The sequence below is a fragment of the Podarcis cretensis genome (genome assembly GCF_951804945.1).
Source record: "Podarcis cretensis genome assembly, chromosome: 12".
Taxonomy (NCBI): Eukaryota; Metazoa; Chordata; class Lepidosauria; order Squamata; family Lacertidae; genus Podarcis; species Podarcis cretensis.
In genome coordinates, this window is record NC_137181.1 from 48,199,670 (window position 1) to 48,219,147 (window position 19,478).

Below are 19,478 nucleotides of genomic sequence, written 5' to 3' on the forward strand. Positions count from 1 at the left end.
CCTTACTTTTTAGGAAGAAAATATGGAGCAAAAAATACGGTATTTTAAGGCCAGCATAGGCAATGCCCTTCTGATGTTGCTGAACAACTGCTCCCAGAATTCCTGACTGTTGGCTGTGCTGGCTGGGACTTGTGGGAGCTGGAGTGTAACAAATCTGCAGGGCCACAAGTTGCTTACCTTTGCATTAAGCAGCTGCTATTATTATTTTAATACCTCTGTCTCCTTAGGTCTCACACATAACATCAAAAAGAGGCCTCTAATCGTCTCTGACATTAGCTTTGAGGAACAAAGCACTTCCCTGTTGCACATGTGGATAGTCCAACCTTTGAGCTGCTTAGTCAGAGAAAGTACCCATCACCCCACGTTCGGAAAGCTGGGTCGTACAAGCAGATGAACAGATCCCATTTACACAAAAACAGATTAAAATGCAAATTGATTTCCACATTTTTAGTCCTTCTTCCAAATATGTACACGATCCATTTGATCTGGGAAGTCAAAACCAGTTGACTGAAGCCCTCATTTGTCCACAGTCACCCTTGCATTAGTTGAGGCGAATTGCAGTGCATTCGCTTCTGTAGCTCATAGAAACTATTCCCTCTCTTAATTTTGTTCACATGAAGATTTCTGTAATCTCAGATGGATTTTATCTGTTGGAAATGCAGTTACGAGCTGAAATGCATAATGATACTCTTTTTTTTCTTTTGTTTGCTGTTAATGGAGATAGTCTCTCCCCCCCCCCCTTCTTATTGAGAACTGTATTTTTGTATTGTGTTTGCTGTTCCAAAAAACTGGTAGCTTAATTTTTTTCAAGTATACCCACCCAGGAGGGCAGATTCCAAATGCTGAAATATTTATGATTTCAAAATTGTTGCACCTGGCTTTTCCTTCCTTTTTGCGTGCAAAGCATTAAAACTAATTAATGTCATTCTTTATTTCCTTTATTTCCATTTCTGGCTTTCTGTTTTCAGCAAAATTGTGCCATTTGCATGAGAAAAATGTCACAGTATGAGAAAGCTGAAAGCTGTGGGGTGGGGGGATATATGTAGGAAATAAACATCATTTCTGCTTTCATCACAGATATTCAGGACCCTAAAGATAGCTGCTCAGAAGTAAGCCCCATTTAGTTCAATATGATTTACTCATAGGAAGGGATGGGGAAGAAATTTGATTAAAATTTAAAGGTGAATCCCCCTAATTTTCCCTTTCCGAAACAGAATGCAAATTGGAATGCAGGCAGCCTTCAGCATTTGCAATTCTCCAAATTTCACAATGCAATTCTCCAGCCAGGTGATTTGCACAAATATGCATATACTAGGATCAAGTGTTCATAAAAGCATGTGTTGGTGAAAAATAACATACAAAAATTCAGTATATTGTGGAAAAATAATATTTTCAAAAATATGTATAAGGCAAAACTGCATACAAATATATGCATATTAGGAGAAATTTTTTACTAGTTTAGTAAAAAAAAAATGCAAACTGAATCAGAACTGGGGAGAACTAAATTTAAGATTGGAAAAATGAGAAAGTGAGAGAAACCCAGGTTGACAGATTTGCCCATCCTTAATCCCAGTTACAGGTTTGCAGCCTTAGAAAAGCCATGCTTAGGTTGCTTTACTAGCATTTGATCAATTTTGGTGTAGCCTTGCAAGCCTTTTCTTCCCTTCCAATCTGCTTTGTTTTCTTTCTTCATCCCGTTCTGCATTACTTTCAAAAGTAACTTCACTTTTAATATTTTACCCAAAAGGATCCACGTCTGCTCAACTGAATGACTTCACTTATATTTATAAGCTATAAAGCCAGAGTAGCATTTGACCCAAAGGATCTTACTCAGTTTATTTCATGGAGTTTTAAGTAAGGTTCATGGCCGTTAAGTGGTCTGGTTTTTTCAGCTGTTGGCAGAAGAAAGACTGACATTTCCAACCCAAATGTCTTATGGTTCTTATTTGTGCACAAGCCTGTTCTTGCCTCTCAGAAATCAATAAATTATCCAACTCCTATTTAAATACAATAAAAACTAGCACAACAACTTATACATTATTACATAGTGCAATCGACAGTAGTTGCTTAAATGCAAGAGGCAGTCATGCATTGGGAATAGTAAATACACACAAATAAATGGCAGTGGACTCTTAGATATACAGTGGTGCCTCGCAAGACGAAAAGAATCCGTTCCGCGAGTCTCTTCACTTGCGGTTTTTTCGTCTTGCGAAGCAAGCCCATTAGTGCCTTAGCGGATTAGCGCTATTAGCGGCTTAGCGGATCAGCTGATAAGCGGCTTAGCGGATCAGCTGTTAAGCAGCTTAGCGGATCAGCTGATAGGCAGCTTAGCGTATCAGCTGATAAGCGGCTTAGAAAAGGGGGGGGAGGGGAAAAAACCCGTAGGAACTCGCAAGACATTTTCGTCTTGCGAAGCAAGCCCATAGGAAATTCGTTTTGCGAAGCACCTCCAAAACGGAAAACCCTTTCGTCTAGCGGGTTTTCCGTCTTGCGAGGCATTCGTCTTGCGGGGCACCACTGTAGATACTGTATTCCTAATAGTGATTAATATAGAATGGTATGCTGGGTTGTTCACATGAATTGAAAAATTAGTCTGTCTTTTGCAGGCAAAAGCCAAGCAACACTGCAGGTTAGTGCATGTTAATAGCTGGCTGTATTTTGATGGTCACCACAAGGCATCTGTGGCAGGAATAAACAGGGAAAAATAAGCCGTCTCTCCTCAAAGTGAAGCTACAGTGGTACCTCGGGTTACATACGCTTCAGGTTACATACGCTTCAGGTTACAGTCTCCGCTAACCCAGAAATAGTACCTCGGGTTAAGAACTTTGCTTCAGGATGAGAACAGAAATCATGCTCTGGCAGTGGGAGGCCCCATTAGATTAAGTGGTGCTTCAGGTTAAGAACAGTTTCAGGTTAAGAACGGACCTCCGGAACGAATTAAGTACTTAACCCGAGGTATCACTGTACTTAGTTAGTAAATTCATGCCTAAGGCTTTAGAATGTTTATTCACAGGGTTGTATATATTAGTACAATCCTCTTTTTTGCACATTTATAGCAGGAATGGGGAACCTCAACTTTCTGGCCCCCAGGACTGTCCTCAAGCCACACCCCTTCTTCCCTGGCCACACCCCTCCACTATAGGCTTGCCATATGTCTGGAAAATTCCGGACCTGTATGGAAATCGGATGCCTAAAATAGTGTCCAGGATTGTTTTCCCCCAGGGTTCCCCCACCTTTTTGCGGAGTGCATGGCGAGAGCTCCAGCCACCCATGACGCTGCTGCTGTTGGCGCTGGCTGCTGCCTCCCTGACTTGACTGTGCATGGCCACCCCATCCAGGAACTGCTTCTCCAAGGCTCAGTTGTCCCAGCACAGTGTCCTGAGCGTGGTGGGCTCTTGCCACAGCCTCAGTGCCAGCACCTGGCACACCTTTCCGAGGGGCCTAGGCCCACTGTTTACATCTTCGAGCCTGCCCCTCTGACTACAAGGTGTGAGCATTCCTGCGCAACAACTCCCACCGTCTCCTACAGGTAAAAGGGAGGCAACGTGGGCTTGTGTGCAAGCGTGTGTGTGTTATTCCGGAAATCAGAAGCGAAAGCATCGCTTTCACTCTCTTTTTTTAAAAAAATAATATTTATTCAACTTTTAAAGATTACAAAGAGAAAAACAAAAAACAAAAAATAGAAAAATTAAAAAGACAGAAAAAATACAAGCAATTAAAAAACACACAACACAGATCAAACCTTTACATAACTTTCTTTCCTTTGCTTATTTCCTTGACCTCCTCATACCTCCCTTTTTTGTATTCTAGTTCAATTAGATATTTCAGCAAATCCTTTCCAGCTTTGTTTTTATCCTATTAATTTATCTTAATATACTGTAATTTTACATTCTCGTCTTTCACCAATTAACAAATCCATTTTTACCTAATCCTTTATATCATTTCTGCTAAAACCACATTACTTCATTCCAACATCCTTCTAACATTCCTTAATTTTACAATGTTTCTGTAGATAAACTTTAAATTTTTTCCAATCTTCTTCCACCGACTCTTCACCTTGGTCTCGGATTCTGCTAGTCATTTCCGCCAGTTCCATATAGTCCATCACTTTCAACTCTCCATGAACTCTGTGATCCAGGGAGGTTGGGTGGCCTCTAGCCCTAGCGGAATAGGCTCCCCCTACCCCCCACTCTTGGCTGGAGGTGACGCTATGGTTGCAGAAGGCTAGGCAGGCTCCTTGTAGGCAGCGGTGGGAAGGGAGAGCAGGTTTGAAGGGGAGCCACAGAAAGCAGGGCATCAGTGGCCAGAGGTGCACTAGTTATGGTAGCTAGCTGCGTTATTACACATAAGGGTTAACTTTCCACTTTAAAAAAATCAACAATTTTACGGATGTCTGGATTTTTACTTTTTGAAATATGGTAAGCCTACTCCACTGGGTCTTCTTTGTATCCTTGTTGAGTGTTTTACCTGGGTAAAACTTGGACCTTGCTCATGCGTTTAAACTGCCTCGATGAAGGGCAGAGAGGCATGTGTGTGTGAACCATCTAGTCTGCTGTACAAAGGTAAATTTTATATTCATTGGTCTGCCCCACAGGCCACCCCCAGAAGGTACCCTAGAAGGAAATGGTGGCCCTCAGGCTGAAAAATGCCTCCCACCCCTGCTTTTAAAGCCAGCTTGATGTGGACAGACCACATCAGTGGTGGAATAAATCTCTTAGATGACATAATAATAATAATAATTTATTTATTGTTTACACCCCACCCATCCAGCTGGGCCTCCCATCCACTCTGGATGGTTCCCAACAGATTAAAAACAGAATAAAACATCAAACATTAAAAACTTCCTTAAACAGGGCTGCTTGTGAAGAAATATATATGGGGGGGGGGTGAGCCCTGCCCCTTCTTTCTGTACATGAATAGGAATTCCTGCACAGGGACTATGCATATACACCCCAGTACACATAGGATCTGAGTGAGGGTGGATCTGATGGATTGATCAGTCTACTTCCAGTCTGTGTCAGCTTGACATGTTCATAAGCCTGTTACGTCCTGGTTTTGCATTCATTTGCATTTTTTTAAAAAAAATCTGAATGAAAATTCATATTGAAATTCATATTGAAATACATCTATGAGTTGGTGGGAACGATGGCAGAGGTTTCCTCCTCTGCGAAAAGGACTCAAATGGACCACTTACGTCTGTGGACTTCCCTTTCTGCTAATGGAGGGGAAGGTCTACAATGTCTAACTGCTCCTCAGCAGACCTCCTCAGGAACTTTGGGTTGCTCTCTTAATATTTAAAAGCCCTTCTTTGAAACTATTTACCTTCAGGATAACTCGCTTTATGCACAAGATCAATGGAACATAAGTAAATATTATTTAAGTGAAAATGATGTCTTCCCTTAAGGAAATATTGAACCATTTTCACATTCACAACCAGTTTTAAAATGAAATTGAGAGCAGGAAGAGAGAAGGGAGATATCCAAATAGGAGTATTCTTTGTCACCATGTGTATAAATAGCTGTAAAGTGATAGCATAAGTGAATGTCTCGCCTCTTCCGCAGGCAAATGGAGCTAATAAAAGTGGCAATCCTAGGAGACTTCCATCTACAAATCAAATTTGGTCCTCCTGCTTTCATAAACTCCTGGCATTTAATCAGTGGCGGAGTGCTGTTTATTGGTTTGGCTTGTAGTGCAGATGCCTTCAAGATCATCTCTTAAATAAGCTCCGAAGGAATTATAGTGGAGTGCATTGGAATAGCTTGCAAATGCCTTGAGTTGGAAGACAGGGAGAGACGTTCTTATGAGAAATAAAAGGTATCAAGTGCCTAAAGATTGTTAACTTTTTTTTCCCAAGAGTTGGCTCTTCAGCCTGAAGTGGCAGGCTCTGCAGTAAAGCTCTTTGATAGATGCTGGTGGAGGCTTTCTGGATCTGGTTGCAATAACAAACGATAACGGCTAGGATTCAAAGACCTGCATAGGCTTACACAGATTCCAGTGAAATGTTTGACAGACAAAAACACCGCCACCCTGCTTTATTTAGCTGCCTCCCAACTGTTTTTTTCAAATTTCCCTTGGTTTCAGAAGCAGGTTTTCCCCCAATAAAAATAAGTCTTAAAACCCCTGTGGCTTCATGAAACTAATGTAATTCTTCTTTGGATCCATGTGTTTTGGTGATAAGGATCTGAACACAACAGTCACCTATAAGCTTTGTTATATATTTCTTGGGTGCCTCCTGGAACTGCTCAGAGATCATTATGAATTGGTTGGGTGCATGCCAACTACCAAAATTACCGGGTGGGTGGGAGGAGTGGTGATACTAATTCTCTGTAAGAAACATCAGACAGATGGTTATGAAAACCGTGCAGGGATGAGGGATATGTGGTATTGCAGATGTGGGCTGGCATTTTTATACCAGCATTGCCAGAAAATGTGCATGCATGAGGAGCACCCATCTCACAATAAACACCCTTGATGAATGGCTCCCAATCTGTATAATAAAGAGACCCAGTAGCAGAAATACTCAGTTGTCTGCTTCATTTTAATTCACATACCTTACTTTTTTAAAAACTCACGGTTGGCAACTTGGTCAACCAAGTACGACACAGGGACTCTGCAACCTATTTTGACAATTTCTGATTATGTTTCTTTTTAGCTGCTTGTAAGGCCAAAGAGGCCACATAGACCAGGATAGCTCCTTAACAAACAAACAAACAAACAAACAAACAAACAAACACAAAAGCAAACAACAAACAAACTTATTCATATACTGTTCTTCTTCATCATCTCCTAGACAGAATCATGAATAAACTGCAGGACAACCTGGAGCAGATGATACCATGAAGAGAAGTTTACAAGTCCTCTATTGCCAACTGCTTAGTAAGTAGACAATCATCTGAATACTTTGACATTTTCTCTCTATTGTAGGTGTACTTACTTTGGATATGAATAATACTACTCTTGCCACCCCCCTTCTCCCCCCTCTTAATGTTCCTCAAAATTTATTGTAATTTTCCTTCCATTGTTCATCTCACACAACCCACCTTATCCATTTCTTCCCCTTTCTTGTGCTAGGGGTTAAGTTGTTAAGTTGTTTTCTTTTAAGGGCAACCTAGTGGTGATAGCAAATGGATGGGCCCATGTGTCTTAGAGTTGGATCTCTGCCAATTTCTCTTACAGCAGTTGTCTGAACTACTAGGGACAACCTAGCCATGTTGCTAAATGCCTGGATGCTGCCAAATGCATGATTGCCTCTGATAACCGCTTAGACGTTTTGATGATTAAGGGGTATATATAAAATAAATAAAACTGCGGCTGCAAATCGTAATTCCCAGCTCCTCCATAGTGTTTAGAACGTAACTGTGTGCTGATGTTCTCCCCCCCCCCTCGTTCTCAGTGATAAAGAGGAGAAGCAGTATAATGCCAGGCATAGGTGTCCAGTCCCAGCAGGGGTTGAGGTTGAGGCAGTGAGTGGTCTTTGGCACAGGCACTTACAAACAAGGTGTCATCAGGAAAGGCGGAGTCACATCCAGATCCTGGACAGAGGAGTGTCTAAGATTCTGGCTAGAGCATTTCCTTCTGTGCTGTTGATTCATATCATAGAATCATATCATAGAGTTGGAAGAGACCACAAGGGCCATCGAGTCCAACCCCCTGCCAAGCAGGAAACACCATCAGAGCACTCCTGACATATGGTTGTCAAGCCTCTGCTTAAAGACCTCCAAAGAAGGAGACTCCACCACACTCCTTGGCAGCAAATTCCACTCTCAAACAGCTCTTACTGTCAGGAAGTTCTTCCTTATGTTTAGGTGGATTCAGCAGAATGGTGGCACAGTCATTGGTTCCTGCAGCATGGAAGTGGCTTTATTAAGAACATTGTCTTGAGTCTGAGGAAGATGGCAGTACATACTACATGCTCCAGCTTGGGTCTGAGAGCTGAGAACAGCAACTTCCCCAAAAGTTGTCTCCACCTCCCATGAGTTTTCCTCTGAGGAAGGTGGGAATGGGGCCTGAAAACACAATAGGATGCAGGTAAATTCTACCAGATGTTATGATGAGGGAGAACAGAGCCAGATGTGTATTTGTTACTTTTTGTAGCAGCTGTACATCAGGTCACATTTCTATTTTTATTTTTATTTTTTTTTTAAAAAAATATTGGTTTTCACACTTATCACATAAAAAAGATACAAGAGGGAAAAAAAAACATTACAATACACAAAAACAAAGAAAAACAGAATTATTACTTCCAAATCCTAATTTCATTACATTGATAACTGACTTCCTCGAATCCCCTCTAACTGAATTTCATTATATCACCTATTTAGCAGTTCTCCAAATTCATATTTCTAATAATATTAACTTCTTTGACATTTCTAATTTTAAGGTGTCTCTTTGTTCCACGCAGGACTTGTTTTTGACCCTGAACTCTCAGATATAATCTACTAGTTTTATTGTTGTCATAGTAGCTGTACTTTGCATGTTTGCAAATCAAGAGTTTGTTTAGCTTTAGAGCTGCTAAATAAAGTAAAATTAAAGGGAATAATATGTACTCAGTTCCTTTAGTTTAGTAGGTTTTATCTGTTGATAAATGTTTTATATCCAAACCTTGATTCATGTCATCAAATTACTTTCCGCAAGCTACATGCCATGCTATCTAATTCCATTAAAAGTTATTAGGTGTTTTAACTGCTATGGTTATTAGGAATTCTTTTGTGTTCATTTTTTACATAGTGATGGAATGTTTCTAGTCAGCAGTAATCTATGTAGGGATTATGTATTTATGGAGCTATGGTATGGCTGAAAGTTATTTTCACATGTTCATAATTCACACAGTCTGAATAGATACATAGGATGTACTCATCTGTTTGCAAGAGAGGTTGAAAATCATTTCCGAAAAGAGGATTTCAAGTTAGTTTACGAGGGGTCATTCCCAACCCATTTATGAAAGCAGCACAGATTAAGATGTTTTTCTATTTACTGTTATATTCATCACCGCAAGATAATTTAATAGAGTTTGAGCTAATGAAAATATTACATCCCCAACTAATGCTAATGCAAGCACTGGTGAATGCAGTACTTTCTATAATGCACCTAAAATTTACTTCATCTGCACATAAGTGATTAGTATATTATTATTACTGATGTAATTCACTTCATCTGAGCATAGCAAGCTGCTTTATTGGTTCACCTTGCTCAGTATTACCTGACTAGCAGAGGCTTCTTCCTTGACTTCAAATAGGAGACATTCCTGGAGATGCCAGGAATTGAAACTGGGACAGTCTACTTCCGAAGCAGATGCTCTACCACTGAGCTTCAGCCTTTTCCCAAGTGTAATTCAGATACATAGGCTACAAAAAACAAACATTAATGAATCTTAGTCTTTGCATTCATAAGCCAGAATCTACTTCAGCTGATGCATGCATGCATGCAGTTGGCAGGTTAGGGCAGGGATAGCGATATAGTGCTGCAATTGTAGTGCCATTTACCCGGGAGAAAGCCCCAATGAGGACTCACTCTGAGTAGACATGGTAGGGGTTGCACTGGTAGGAGATCAAAAAACAGAGATAAACAATGGATCACCCAGCAGCTCCTCAATTCTGGCAGTCTCTTTCAGCTTTCTTTGCTTTTTGGTGGGTGAGCCTGCAAAACTGTCAACCAGATAGAAGCAGGTTGTTATCATGTGGTGATGCATATTGCACATGATGTGTATTATGCAGATGTAAGTCACAGACTGAAACATTCATTGATTTTTGCATGGCTTTTGAGAACAAGCTTCTAGGTTTTTAAAAAGTATTGGAAGCAGAATATAAAAGATGTGTCAGCCCTTTCTGTCAATGTCCCTGATTGCAAGATTTGCTTTGGGCTTTTAGTGTATAAGCTTTTCAAGAACAGAAAAGAGATAAAAAAATACAGAGATCCTCTCAGGGATTTCAGTGACAAAAAAAAGTACTGATGTGTTGTCATATAAACAGTGAAAGTGGCGCAACTTGTTATTAAAATACAACTTTTTCAAAAATGTGAATTTCAGCGCAGGTTGAGTGAATGAACAAGCTAATTTTTTTGTACTATCTGTACAATGGAGCAGAATTGTTTCATTCTATCACTAAAGCTAGTCAGGAGGCGGGGAGAAGAATCTGTGCAGTATATTTGTTTGGAGCGATTGTAAAAGTGTTCTTTGTCCCTTACAGCAAAGAGATGATCTATATGTCTGTTTAATTTCCAATAAACTAGTTTGTTTATGCCTGCTAGGCAGACTTTCTACTTTAATGGTCTTGTTCCAATTGCTTTTCACACACTCCAGTTACCATTCATAAAGAGTAAGAACATATTAGACATGAATAGGGTTAGAAGGTTTTTATTCTGGAACTTTAATCCTCATGGAAGCTGGCTTAATGTTGCTCTGTGAATCTCTCTCTCTCTCTCTCTCTCTCTCTCTCTCTCTCTCGTAGTAAAAATGTTTACTGGGTTTTCTAAAACTGGTTACTAGTTCACATAAAATAACAGCTATAAAGATATCACCCTAGCCCGTGATCTTGGCCACATTTATAGGGAAGCCGAGGCCCATTGGATCAACATGTAATGTTTAACGATGCCAGAGTCCCAGTGAAAATGCTGCTATCAGAGTGGAGGAGAAATTTCAGTGAGAAATGTAGGCTTGATCTTTCTGCTGAGTGAGAGCAAGTTTCAGGATGGTGTCACAGCATTCTTCCATGAAAGATTCTCATAAATTTACCACCTCCCTCCCTCCCCTCCTACTCATCTGCAGGAATACACATGGGTTCGTGCGAGCATTACAATGGGCCACAACAGGACATCTATACAGTCTTCCTATAACCCCATCCAATATGGCTGTTCGCCAGACTCGCTCTAGGTCCATGCCCCTAGCTTAAAATTGAACCTATTCATAGGGATTTGGGCATTGGCCAAGTTGGGTAGAGACATCCATGGATCTCTGTTGGTCAGGATGCATGGCCCATAAGGACCCAAGGCTCTGGGGGTGGGGCATCAGGCAGGAAGGAAAAGCAGTCAGTGTTTGGGAAAACCCCATGTAGAGGCTCAGACCAACTTGACTGTGTCTTCCTGGGAGAAGGTAGAAGCCCACAACCACCTGGTTCTCCCTCCTTCCTGGCATTCCATCCCTGAACAGGTACCTCACACAGAATTGATGCCTGTGTGCACCAGCTGTTGAGCCATCACACCTTCAGGTTGCTCCTTTGCAAGTGGCTTCCCTGCAGAGAACCTGCTTGCAAAGGGACAACCTACAATTGACCCCTCTGCTCTCGATCAGGAGACGGGAAGGAGACACATGCCCCTCTACCGTTCCATATACAGTAGCCAGCAGAACTGGCAACCGAATCTTAATTCAACATTAGTGAAAGGAGAGCATCTTTCACCACATAAAAGACGATGTCACAACAGAGAGGAATGGTGGGGCATTCAGGAGGAACAGTTAGGCGTTGCAGCTGTTGCCCCCCAGCACCGGCCCCATGAGGTGGATTCCTCACTTTGCCTAATGGTGGGGTTGCCCTGCGTCCAGTGCCCTCCCAGCCACGCACATTTCTAGTTTGAAGCCTACCAGTAGCTAGGGTGTCAGGGATCTGTTGTAGCTATCTAATGGTAACTTAATTTTAAATTATTATGATCATTTAAAAAGAATGCATCTATGAACTCTTATGGGGAGTTAGGTAATTATTCTTAATCCTCAAGTAAGCATGCACAGAATAGAAGCTGTACATTGTATTTTCAACATTTCTCTGGTGGATATACCTTCTATGCATAAATAAGAAGAATGGGGAGAGGGAAACCAAAATTTCAAAATAGGTACGTTGATTAACATCTTGAAACCACTACAAGGGCTTTTGTTGATAAGCATCAATTAAAGTGAACATGTGTCTACAGCTTTCCTTCATTTGCCACCAGACACATATTATGCTACATTTGCTACTTTCATTAAGCGCCTGGCTTTGTAAGGAGAGTTTAAAAAACAACACACCCCTAATATGGTGATTAAGCCCTGCAGCTTGAACCATAATAATTCAGTATAGATGTTTGTTGTGCTTTCTTTCTCCATGGGTGGCTGAAACTGAATGTATAATAGTGAATATATTTTTTTTGGGGGGGGGGGGGACTTTAAGTGACTGTGAAATTAAGCTCCCATCCAGGTTCTTTGGAGTTAAGCAGGACTAAACAGTTGTGCAGTGTGAGGTGTTTGTGGGCCTAGCTTTGCATAGTAGGTTGGATCCAGACTTAACAGCACAAGCCTGTGCATGTCTACTCAGAAGTAAGCCCCACTAGGTTTCTGTTAGACTTATTTTCAGAAAAAGTATATAGGATTGCAGCCTAGGATAGCTGACTTAGCTCCTATTGAAATCAATGGGAAAAGCTAGTCATGACTTACATTCCATTAATTTAAATGAGAATTAAGTTCAACGAAGTTCTTCATTATTATTATTTATTGAACTTAACATCCTGCTTTTCCTACCGAAGGACCCCAGGATGGCAAACATACCCTCATAAAAACAATTTAAAAAATCTAAAAACAGTGAAAACATAGTTGAAAGCATCTAAAACAGTTATAGTTAAAATATTCTTAAAACAGTGAAAACATTCTCTCATCTCTGAATCCATATGTTAGTTGCATGAAGGAGGCATCACACGATTACTGAAGGGAAGAGGGGCCTCACTTAGATGTCCACATTGATTGCATGCAGGCTTCTTCACTGCGGATGACTATAGTAATATGTGAATGACTGAAGGCAGTCCCACACAGCATGTCCGGCACCAGTAATCATGTGATTCCCCCTTCATACTAATAACCAATCCAGTTCAGTGTCTCACTCCAATCCAGTGTTTCACTTGCTTTAAAAAACAAAACAACATATAGCCAAGGAGGCCATGATTGCACACAGGGGAAGGGGCTGCTTAAACCTTTCTCCTCTTGAAGTTTAACAATTAAGCATTACCTCTGTGAAATTGCTCCCCCCCACCGCCCTGTGGGTCTTTATTGTTATGAGTTTGGGGTGTTAAGCTATATGCCAGACCCTTCTAATCCCTGGAGCAAGTGCTAAAAGCTAATCAAGTCTTCTTATTCCTGAAAATAGTCCAACTAGGTTCCTGGTGATATGGTGGGGGATTAAGGGGCTCAGTGCAAGAGCCTCAACAGACAAAGCCAGCGTGTGGAGTAGAGTTTTGCAGCCATGGCACCTCGATGTAAAACAGTAATCTGGGAGAAAACAGAGAGACAGAACAATATTTGATATCTGTTTGAATCCAAGGCTGTGGCTATGGGAGAAACAATACCCTTTGGGGTGTTAAAGCTGTTAACGACTCCACCAAAGGCTCAGGTTGTATATACAGTGGTATCTTGGTTTACGAACTTAATCCGTTCTGGAAGTCTGTTCTTAAACCAAAATCATTCTTAAACCGAGGCACGCTTTCCCTAATGTGGTCTCCCACTGCCGGTGCCCTTCCACCGTTCGGCTTCCGTTCTTAGACCGAGGTAAAGTTCGCAAACCAGGACACTACTTCCAGTTTTATGGAGTTCCTAAACTGAATCGTTCGTAAACAGGGCTGTTCTTAAACTGAGGTACCACTGTATGTGTAAATAAACCATATATCATGAAGACACCACAGTCTCCGCTGTGCCTCATTCTCAAAGGAAACCCAAACCGTGGGTAAGCACCTGGACCCCCTGAAATCTTACATCACTCAAAGATTGGGATGGTGCGCAACAATATATATTCTTCTGTAGAGAAAAGCCACTAGGGAGGGAGCAATTATTATTAGCCGTTACATGGATAATGTATTTCCATAATATGAGCTGTTCACTGAATTTAGTTTTTCTTGTAGGCCAAGCTGAAAGCTCCTTAGCTTTTCTATATTTAGAATACACAATCAGAGCAGTAATAAATGTAGACCATTCGGCAACACATTTAGGCTGCTGTTTGATATATTTTTGGAGTTTTTGATATTCAAAAAGCAAAGGATGTCACTTTCTGTTTGAGAGGAAAATATAACGCTAGGCAAAAAACATCATGAGTGGTGACATCTTCACTATTTATTCTGTCTGCTTTACTTTAAATTTGAATCTGCCTCTGGGAGTGCTGCATTCCACATCCAAAGCTCCTTTGGATCTAGCTAGCTTAGAAGGAAACAATAAGGAATGAGTTATATGACTTGGTGACAGTCCGCTCATAGAAAACAGAAGGATGTTCCTCTTCCTATCTGGAAAAGTTGTTTGTTGATGTTTTTCTCCCAATCAGCATTGCTTTCATATTCTTCCTATGCATGAACCAGTTCCATAGCAGAAATCCAGTTGCGTTTTCAGATTTCTTTGATCATGTCAAATAGTGTTTTTAAGTAATGCAGAAGGCTGCATTCCTGCGCTTAGTGACACATGCATAAGCCTTGCTAAAGTCAGTGCGATTTGCGCATACATAATTGATAGCAGAATGTAACTGTTAGACTTCAGTGAAACTGGGCATGCCTCCTCTTGTCAAAAGTATACACTTCTTAAGACACCAATTCTTTGAATTTCAAGCAGGGATGTGTAATGCATAACAGTTTTCTATTCCTCAAAGCCAATGAGCATAATATTTGGAGTTTGGATAATTGCACGTATGACTGACTTCAAAGCTTGTTCTTTGTAACTAGGGATGGGGATAAATTTTATTTTGTTTGAATTTTAATGAGAAGCTGCTTTATCCACACATTTTGAACACACATGTGAACCAGTCACAATTATCTTTCTAAATTTATACGTTCCCCAAATTTGTGATGCAGTTCTTCAACCAAACAATGTGTTAGCATATATTAGGGGATAGAGTGCAACCCTCACCATACATTTTTTAAAATAGCATGCCAAAATGCATTATATTTGCAGAAATTGCTTGTAGAAATGCATAAAACTACGTTCCAAAAGTGTATATTTGGAGAAATTATTAATACAATGCTGATGAATTTTCATGAGGAGTTTTTTATAATGCAAATAGCTGAAAAAAAGTGTGGAGAACTGAATTTAGGTTGGGAGAAAGGAGAAACTGAAGGAAACTGTAATTGGAATATTCATCCCCATTTAACGCACTGCAGTGTTAAACAGATTTTCTGAGAAGAAAAAGGAGGTGGCAGCACCAAGAGGGCTGAAAGACCCTAGAAGGAGACAAAGCCTTGAAAGAATGTTCAAAGTGGAAACATTTACAGGAAATGCAAAATGCCCAGTGCATTTTGGTGTATCACCTTCTTCAGGTACAAAGAAGACAGCAGTTGTTCATCTGAAGGACATTGTCTCAAATTTCTTTGCCTCTGGAGAAGGAGATAATTCATATATGAATCCAGCATGTTTCATTTCCCATAAATGCTTCCATTTTGAGTACCATTTCTTCCCGTTCTTGGCAAAAGGTTCCGTCCCACCCCCACCATTAATTTTACTGCCATAAATACATGGTTGAACTCTGTTTGTTCAAATGTGTGGATATTATCTGGTCGTCGTTTCCAAATTGAGGAACATAAGGGATCTATGCTGGTCATATTGTAGCTTCCACATGTCTCCTCATGTGTTTGTTTTTTTGTTTTGCTCAGCAGCTATTTCCCCAACCCTGCATCACACCCCCAGACTGTCAACAAGGAAATACTTGTGTGCATGCCCCGTAAGGGAAAAGTTAATGGAGGGTATCTGAGAGTGTGAAACTAGTGATTGAGAAGAAAGGGGCAACACACAACCACGTGGTAACTTCTCAGCAAATACTACCCAGTGGGAAATGTCAGTGTATAGGTATCAGAGACAAAAGAAATGTAAAGTGCTTTTGTATAGACAAAAGTATACAAATGCAGACACAAAAGGAATGGATCTGTGTGACCCACGTGTACACTAATACCACGATATTGACACAACTTCAGTCTGGCTGATGCCTTTCTCTGTACCATGTGTGCTGTTGGTTGGTTTGGTTATTAAATTTATATTTCAAAGCTGCCCAGGGTGGCCAAAAAAAAAAAAAAGGTGACAATACATCAAAAACATTTTAAAAACAATTCCAAAGCAGATGCAGACAGGGCAAAGATGTTGTGCTGATTCCAACTTTAAACTGGCGTTATTCTATCATATTCATCCAGAATGGGGTGTAACATTAAGGGTATCATATCCATATGTGTGCAAAATGAGCAGGCGAATGGTTGCATAAATGCATATAGGCAGGCCTTTACAATTTGTATTTGTTTTGCTCTGCACAGCAGAGACTTCTCTGACTCTGTATTGTACCCCAAACCATCAAACCTGGCTTACGGTGCAGCAAGCAGTGGCAAAAAGAATTAGTGGTGGTGAATTGTATTCAATGTCACTCTAAAACCACAGATACATTTGGGAAGTTTTTCAACCTAGCCAAAATATGCACAGGCGTAGGCTATTAAAAAGGGGCTGAGAGTATAGATTTGTATACCATGTTTTAAAACCATGTCATTAAATTTAGCATTAAAAGCTGATTGACTCCTACATGATGGCATTGGCTGGTCTTGTGAGCAGACAGGCAAATCCCTGCATTTGCCCACAGTTCTCAGCATGATAGTATCTTGACAGAAGGCATCTTCACTTTTATGCTCATTCTGACACGTTTATAAAAAGAGCCAAAGGAAAGCTCTTTCAAGATTAATGAGAAAGGGTAGCTTTCTTTAATGCATATCCTCCAAACACTTGCAATTTGCCAATGCAGATTCCTTATGCTGGGAACCAAAGCAGTAGAATGAGTTCATCTTATGCCAGACATATTAGTACAAGTTCATCATCTAATAGAAGATTTACATATGCAGTAGCCTATTTTCATACATGGCACTAAAAGTGTCTTTCAACCTCTCTCCCACTGCATGTGTGAATGCTGTCAGCTCAGAATCAGAAGTGAAGGAGAGCTATTTTAAAAATTTTAAAAATGAATGTATATTCCAGCCAATGTGATTTCTGAATAATGTATGTAGGAAATGGGGGGAAATGGATTTAAGCATCACTGTAAATATGCCATTAGTCACTGACATCTGTGGCACATGGCTTTTATTTAGAGTATTTAGAGTGAACTGCCCTTTCTCTAAAGGAGCAATGGATGATATACAACAAGCACCAAAGCAAAATATATCAAATATCTATAAGCGCACACCCAAGCTAAAAAATTAAATAATAAATCACTAAAACATCAAGTCATGCATTGCTACTGTGGATTGAACCCCTCCTTATCACAGTATCAAACTGTAAAACCCTGGGTAAATAAAAATATATTTGGTTGACGTCTGAAAAGCAGCAATGTGAAAGACAGAAACACCTGGGGGGGGGGGGGAGAGATAATTCCAAAGCTGAGGCCCCACCACATGGACCTTTCTGAACTTCCCAACTCCATGAATCCTGGCAGTGACCACAAGCAAAGCCCACCCACTTACCCGCCAATCTTAAGAATTGAACTGGCTGGCACTGGAGTATGTGCTCCTTCAGATATTTGGACCCCTGACCATTAGGTCCAGTCACGGACGACTCTGGGGTTGCGGCGCTCATCTTGCTTTATTGGCCGAGGGAGCCGGCGTACAGCTTCCGGGTCATGGGGCCAGCATGACTAAGCCGCTTCTGGCGAACCAGAGCAATGCACGGAAGCGCCATTTACCTTCCCGCCAGAGCGGTACCTATTTATCTACTTGCACTTTGACGTGCTTTCGAACTGCTAGGTTGGCAGGAGCAGGGACCGAGCAACGGGAGCTCACCCCGTTGTGGAGATTTGAACCGCCGACCTTCTGATCGGCAAGTCCTAGGCTCTGTGGTTTAACCCACAGCGCCACCCACTTCCCCCTATAAACTATTACTAACACCTTTAATTGAGCCCAGTAGCACACAGGTAGCCAGCACCAAGCTTTTATTGGGTATAAGCAACGGTTCATAGGAAGTGCCTCTTTTCTATAGACAAAATGTGATGTGCGCAGAGGAATGAGAGCTACTTTCTATGTAATGGCTTGATGGCAGTGAAAGTGCTCTTATAAGCCTCTCCATTATCAGGAAGCATAATAGGAGGCAGATTTCAATGCATAACTAATCAGAGATTGTGGCAAGCTTCTGTCGTCCTACAGTACCCATATATGTTGTCACTGCAAAATGTAGCCAACCTGCATTTCTTCACCCCCTTCAGCTCATATTCACCACTCCTTCCCACCAAAAACCTCAATTAGTATGGTGATTCAGTCAATCCACACGGAATAAGTAAATCTGCACAGGTTGCATTGATGTGCGCAATTTGCTATTCCTCTAGAGTTCTAACTTTTCCATGGTACCTAGCTGGAAGTTTCTCCATACAGTTTTGAACACATCTGGCCTTAAGCATGCACTGCAATTACAGGCAAAACTTTGTAGCAATCTGCTGTGACAGTTCTTAATAGATAGCTCAATAGACTTGAATCTCACTGCCACTTTCAGCCTGGAGGTCTCCCATGCTGCTAACAAGTGTTCAACTGCATTTCTCAGCCTGGAAGAATATAGGACTAAACAGCATGATACCGGGAGTCATTTGCAGAAGTGCTTGAGAGAAGTTGGAAATTCGCACACTCCCAAAAGTCTTCATGTCACATCTTATTTGTACTTTCAGAAAGAGTTCATAGAATATTAGAAGCTGCCGGTCTCCAATAAATTGCATGCAACTCAGATGATTTATAGAAAAGTTATGTCTCCCTTTTAAATCCTGGGGCTTTTCATTCCTCTATTAGCCAATTTGTGAGGCTCTCCTCACTCTTCCAAGTTTTGATTCGTTTTCTGTCTGGGCAGGGGCGGAGGGCAATATTATGTAGTGAGTGCAGTTGCACAGTGATAAAACTCAAGAGTTCCCCATTGCTGAAGGCATCAAGAATTCATGAACCATTATTAAGATATTGAATAATAAGAGGAAGTTGAAGAATAGCAAAATAGTCCATTTAGCGTAACCTAAAATTTCCCTTAGTTGTGGAAGTAACAATTTTTAGCTTGCAATGATCAATAAATGGCTTCTATTCCCCCCCTTGGGACGCGGGTGGCGCTGTGGTAAAACCTCAGCGCCTAGGACTTGCTGATCGCATGGTCGGCGGTTCGAATCCTCGCGGCAGGGTGAGCTCCCGTCGTTCGGTCCCAGCTCCTGCCCACCTAGCAGTTCGAAAGCACCCTTAAGTGCAAGTGGATAAATAGGTACCGCTTTATAGCGGGAAGGTAAACGGCGTTTCCGTGTGCTGCTCTGGTGCCAGTTCGCCAGAGCAGCTTCATCACGCTGGCCACATGACCCGGAAGTGTCTGCGTACAGCGCTGGCTCCCGGCCTCTAGAGTGAGATGAGCGCACAACCCTAGAGTCTGTCAAGACTGGCCCGTACGGGCAGGGGTACCTTTACCTTTTATTCCCCCCCTCAGAACTACCTTGTCTCTTTTTTCTTTATGAAATGGGTCATTTTGGCCACTAAAGCAAAAGCCCAGCATTAGTCAATCCATCCATTTGTTGTTGGCACCA

At 41.2% G+C, this 19,478-nt stretch overlaps 1 protein-coding gene across 3 annotated transcripts in view; it reads left to right on the plus strand.

Moving 5' to 3' along the window:
* The window catches only part of TMEM108 (transmembrane protein 108), a 198,721-nt gene that overhangs the window by 88,743 nt on the left and 90,500 nt on the right, over positions 1–19,478 (plus strand). For 2 of the 3 annotated variants that reach the window (XM_079947373.1, XM_079947376.1), the window contains exon 3: positions 6,791–6,876. In XM_079947373.1, the coding sequence (XP_079803499.1) occupies positions 6,837–6,876 (40 nt within the window). In that variant the 5' untranslated portion in view covers positions 6,791–6,836. The remainder of the gene's footprint in view (positions 1–6,790; positions 6,877–19,478) is intronic. The other variant, XM_079947374.1, reaches the window with a different exon arrangement.